Here is a 5,383-nt window from a genome sequence, read left to right on the forward strand (position 1 = left end):
TTTCTTCCTCTATACCCACTCCATTGGTGAAGTCATATCCTCACATGGGTTTTCTTACCACTGCTATGCAGATGACACTCAACTAATCTTTTCTTTTCCTCCATCAGATAAAACAGCTTCCACTCGGATCTCAGCATGCTTGACAGACATCTTCATAGATGAGTGCTCACCAACTAAAACTCAACCCCAGCAAAACAGAACTGCTGGTCATCCCAGGTGATTCATCTCCAGGTCAAGATCTCCAAATAACACTTTATGACTCTCTGCTCTCTCCTTCAGCCACTGTTTGTAACCTTGGGGTAACTATGGACAATGAACTGTCCTTCTTCCCACATGTCACTAATGTGGCTCGTTCCTGTGAATTTCTTCTCTACAACATCAGAAGGATTCGACCATTTCTGTCCACACAGGCTGCCCAGGTGCTTGTTCAGTCTCTTGTCATTTCAAGACTCGACTACTCCAACTCTCTGCTGGCAGGTCTTCCCCTGAATGCTATTCGTTCACTGCAAATGATCTAAAACGCAGCTGCACAACTTGTGTTCAATCAACCAGAGTTCTCCCACACCACCGCACTGCTGCGCTCCCTTTACTGGCTTCCAGTAGCTGCACGTATCAGATTCAAAACACTGATGCTTGCCTACAAGGCCAAAAATGGACCAGCGCCATCTTACCTCAGTGACCTCATTACATCTCACACTGCACCACGCTGTCTGAGATCCTCCAGCACTGTTCGACTGGTACCACCTTCTCTCAGAATGAGAGGTACGTATACTTCAAGGCTCTTCTCTGTTCTGGCACCGAGGTGGTGGAATAAACTTCCCCTAGATGTCCTTACAGCAGAGTCCCTGACTATCTTCAAGTGACAATTGAAGACCTACCTGTTCCTGAAACACTTAAATTAGCACCTTCCAAGTTTGCCTTGTAGAATTCAAGAGATATATTTGTATTAAGTTTGTAATCTTGCGGACCAGTGTAGATTTATTTATTAGGGAACTGGGAACTAGGTATAGTCATTCAGGTGACTCATTTTATTTGGTTTCTACACCTAATAATTACATGAAATCTGGAAATAATCTAAATACACATAATTAGAAAAAAATTTCACTATGTTATAGCATGACCATTATAGTTATAGACAGAGAGCCCACAATGAATACAGATCATTGAAACTAATATGTGTTTTTTTTTTAATAGAATACACATAATTTTTTGCTGAGCAAATTTACAGCGAAACAGAGGATGCAAGTACAGATAGGTGATTATTAAATAAATAAGCAGATATTCCGAATCATTGAGTTTAAAAATAAGTACAAAAATGTAAACGTGAAACAGGCAAGGTGTAAAGGGGTAAAGGTGTAAAGGGGTAAAACTGAAACTAGATGCAAAATTGTGAAACCATGCACATGAACTGTGGAACATAAACAGCTGTGTAATCATTACAAGGGAGTCGAGTTACTTCGTGAATCCAAAGAGGTATTTGTACAAATATTAATCAAACACAGAAAAAGGGCACACCTGTGAACTAATGATATGTTAATATAAGGACCAATGTCGGGACATGACGAATGAATCAAAAGAAGATATGTGAGACAGAAACAAAACAAAAGCTCATGAAACCTAAAACAAACCATGCAGCCAGCATGCATTTTATTGTGTGCTTCTTGCTGCCAAAAAAAACAAAGGTGGGAATCCCTGACATAACCACCCCTCCCCCCAAAGGCACTCTACCTGTTTTTTTACAAGGTCTCTCCTCAGTAGTCTGACTCATTTGGATCAAATATCCGTTCGAAATCCTTTTCCTGGAGGCAGGCATTGTCTTTGTTAAGGTCGCTGGACCCAGCTCTCTGATGACATATTGCTGGATGGAGGTCATATTGCCAAACTGTGCCATGAGCATGACGAGCAGGATGGAAAGGCTGTTGTCCCCTGGCTTGACCGGGCCATGGAGTGAGGGGATGCCATAGCTGGTGCCACAAACAAAATGAAGTTGGTAAACCCTGACAACCACCCACTCCAAAAGGCACTCATTGTGGAGTGCTGTTTTACAATGTCTCCCCTCGGTGGTCTGTCCCCTGTTCTGCCCATCTGAACACCTGGTCCTGGTGGCAGGCATTATCTGTCCTGTTGACCTTTGTGTTGCCCCCTGACATGGTTTGGTCATGGTCAGAGAACCCCTCATGGGCCTATGGCTTGGAATTGCCTGGACGGGCCTGGAAATGTGACATGGGAGGCAGCCCGGTTTGCCCTGACCTTGAGTGCAGTGTGTGGTGTGGCATGAAAAGCCATCCTGTCGACCTCAGGCTTAAGTGCAGCATGGCGTGGGAGGCCGCCCTGTCAGCCTCAGGCTCAAGCATGGGGTGCGCATAGTGTGGGAGGCTGGGGGAGGAGCATGACTGGAACTGTGTCTTGGGATGCTGCCCCGTCTGCCTAGGGCTGCAGCGTGGTGTGAACCGTGGCATTGCAGGCTACCCTGACGGCCTCAGGCTGTAGCTTGGCATTAAAAGTGGCTTGAGAGGCCGCCTTGTCGGACTCAGGCTGGACCATGGCAGAAAGCAAGCAAGCAATAGGGTGGTGCTTATTGTGGTATTTGGATTGGAAGGCCGCACCAGGCTGGCAATTGACTCATGAGTCATGAGTCAGACTGCATCTTACTAATGGACATTCCAGATTATTGAGGGTTTGTTCCTTTTTACCTTTAAAGAAAAAACAGCATATGTTTTTGTTTATTCCAGAATATTGAAACATTTTATTCACCTACAGGGCACTCATTCTACACTTAAAGTCACACAAAGATAGCTTTCAAGCAATTACAATGGGTAGCATGAGAAGATCACAGCAGATGACAAGAAATTTCATTGTTCTTGTAGTCATTTTACTGATGTAAAGCATGGAATCACTGACTGCATTAGACAAGATACATTTAATATTTGCAATGAGTACATTGAAGGTGTAAAACAAAAAGAGCAAACATTTTTTTAATGTAGATAACAGAGGACATAAAACTGTAATATACTGTACATGTTGTTATAGATATGAAGATGTAAAAGACAAGATAATAAAACTATGACTAGAATAAATAGCAAAAATCTATGTTTGCCATATTTTGTCAAAGAAATTAAGCTTGTGAGATTATTAGTATATATAAAAATGAGATACATCAGTTTGTTTTTAAGCATGTATTAGGATACATTTTTTCCATTGTTAAGAAAAATGTTATTTAAGAAATGGTGTTTGACTATTCAAATAAACAATAAGCCTTGCTCAAAATAAATTGACAAATGGCATTTTATTTACTGTCTGTTTGCACATTTGCAATCACGTTAGCCATCAAAACTATTGATATTGAAATAAACAATCCCAATTAGTAAAACAGATGTAAAGTAAACAGAATTGATCTTTTGAAGTAACATAACTGAAGATCACTTTGTATGTAAGAAATAAAGATTTAATGATGGTCTTTATCTGTGGCAGACTCTTCAATGTTTAAAAGCTTATTTTAAGTCCTGATTCTTCTTGGATACAGGTCATGAAAAAATTCTGAAAATCAGAATTTAGTTCTGTATGTATGCACAGCACCTGTCTTTCATAGCAAACAGTTCCCTTACAAAAATTAATTGAAACTAGCACTTTCAGCTCTTTCAGAGCCAGCCTAATGATTGCATTAGTGAGTGGATACCCAGACTCCAAAAGTCTAAACTCAGAAGAGATTGGGTCTTTCGGAAGAAGGAAATTCAGAAATCTGAAATCTGGGGGTAGGGCATGTTTGGCAAACTCAGGATGTAGTCTCTTAACAATGTGCTCAAGGAAAGACCATTTGATTTTCTGTTGGCCTTTCTGAAATTTTACATAAGAACATTTATTATGGTCCATTTTTTTCTTGCCCTTGAAAGAATTAAATGCACTGAGGCGCCTTGCCAAAATTTGTGATAATATCAAACTCTGAATATTACAGATGTGTCTGTTTTCTGAATGATCATATTTCATTTTGTTCTCCATCATTGAATTATATTCATATTTTAAGACCTCACTCTGTTGACAACACTGTTTTTTAAACTTTTTCACATCCTTTCCATTAAGTGGCAGCTTTTCTGATTCCGTCAATGACTTAATGACACTCACTATTTCTGCGCCACTAATCTTTCCTGGTCTGTTGTCAGGTTCATAAGGCTTACACCACACTGAGGCAACTTTCGGAAGTATTTCTTCAGTATCGTGCCGAACTGTAAGATCTAGTACAAGAGGAAAATGATCAGAAAAACTTGGCTGTTCAGTGATATTGCGCTTTACAGTGATAGTACGCACACGTTCCATTCTGTGTTCTGGAAGCAAAAACATGTCTATCCTGGAGAAACTGTTGTTCTGACGTCGTGTATAGTCCCAATCAGTCGGTCGTAAGTATGACCAAGTGTCTCTGAGATTGAGAGAAACAATGAACAATTCAAGAAATTCTCTAAATGGTGAATGTCTTGCTTGAGAACTTGAAGATTTCCGATCGAAGCTGGGATGTAAAACCGTGTTGAAATCACCTCCAACCACTAGAACACCCTCAGCTGTTTCCACCAGATAGTCTTTCAATTTAGCCAAGAAAAATTTGTCTGCCTTATGATTGTACACATTAACAAGGGTGTGAAGTTCACCAAACAGATGACAGAAAAGCACAATGTAACTTCCATTGCAGTCCTCATCGTGGCATATGTACTTAAATTTTTTTACAGTTTTTTTTATCAGTATTGCGACTCCTTTTGTTTTAGAGCTGTGCACAGTGAAAAAGACGTTCCAGCCTTCATGATTTTTCAAGATTTTTTTATAACAATCTGGCCCAACATGTGTCTCTTGTATAAAGGCAACATCAGCCTGGATGTCACTAAGAATTTTCAACAAGGTGGAAAACTTATTGTTTGATTTGAGACCATTTGTGTTCCAGGAGACAAACTTGAGGGTTGATTCTGTTTTTGCTGTCATTATTAATGATCGAAACTCTGAAAACAAAATAGACAATGATGATTATATATATTTATATATAATTGCTGTTTGTAGTGTTTTATGTGTTGTGTGTTTGAAATATCAAATAAATAATTTTAATTTGATACGGATTACCTTGTTTGAACCTTATACTGTGTAAAGCAGTCAGATGGTGGTAAAACTGGAAAAAAGGAAAAAAATATATACTTAAAAAGTTATGAAATAAGGCTTCAGTTAAGTCTGTAAACTAGGTTTATAGACAGAATATTGTACACAAGTTAACACAAAATGTCTTATTTTGCTTGTATGTGAGTTTTCAAAGATACATTTGTGCATAATTAAAAGTATTCAGGACTGATAAAAATCTAACAACAATTTAAGAGCCATATTTGAACCAAAGAATGCAACAACACCAGTGTAT

The 5,383-nt window shown here is 39.2% G+C and overlaps 1 protein-coding gene across 1 annotated transcript; it reads right to left on the reverse strand.

The window, feature by feature from the left end:
* Window positions 1-927: 927 nt before the first annotated feature.
* On the reverse strand, window positions 928-5,139 carry LOC124384229. The gene is made up of 2 exons (XM_046846917.1): window positions 5,098-5,139; window positions 928-4,979 (listed from the first exon to the last, which is right to left on the reverse strand). Exon 2 carries the CDS (start codon window positions 4,960-4,962, stop codon window positions 3,484-3,486), a length of 1,479 nt encoding a protein of 492 aa, XP_046702873.1. The 5' UTR covers window positions 4,963-4,979; window positions 5,098-5,139; the 3' UTR covers window positions 928-3,483.
* Between the last annotated feature and the right edge of the window lie 244 nt (window positions 5,140-5,383).

The sequence above is a fragment of the Silurus meridionalis genome, chromosome 4, assembly GCF_014805685.1.
Source record: "Silurus meridionalis isolate SWU-2019-XX chromosome 4, ASM1480568v1, whole genome shotgun sequence".
In the NCBI taxonomy this organism is placed as follows: domain Eukaryota; kingdom Metazoa; phylum Chordata; class Actinopteri; order Siluriformes; family Siluridae; genus Silurus; species Silurus meridionalis.

What these genes read in the sequence shown, in the direction of transcription:
- LOC124384229 (XM_046846917.1), bottom strand. Translation starts at nt 4,962, where the DNA reads ATGACAGCAAAAACAGAATCAACCCTCAAGTTTGTCTCCTGGAACACA.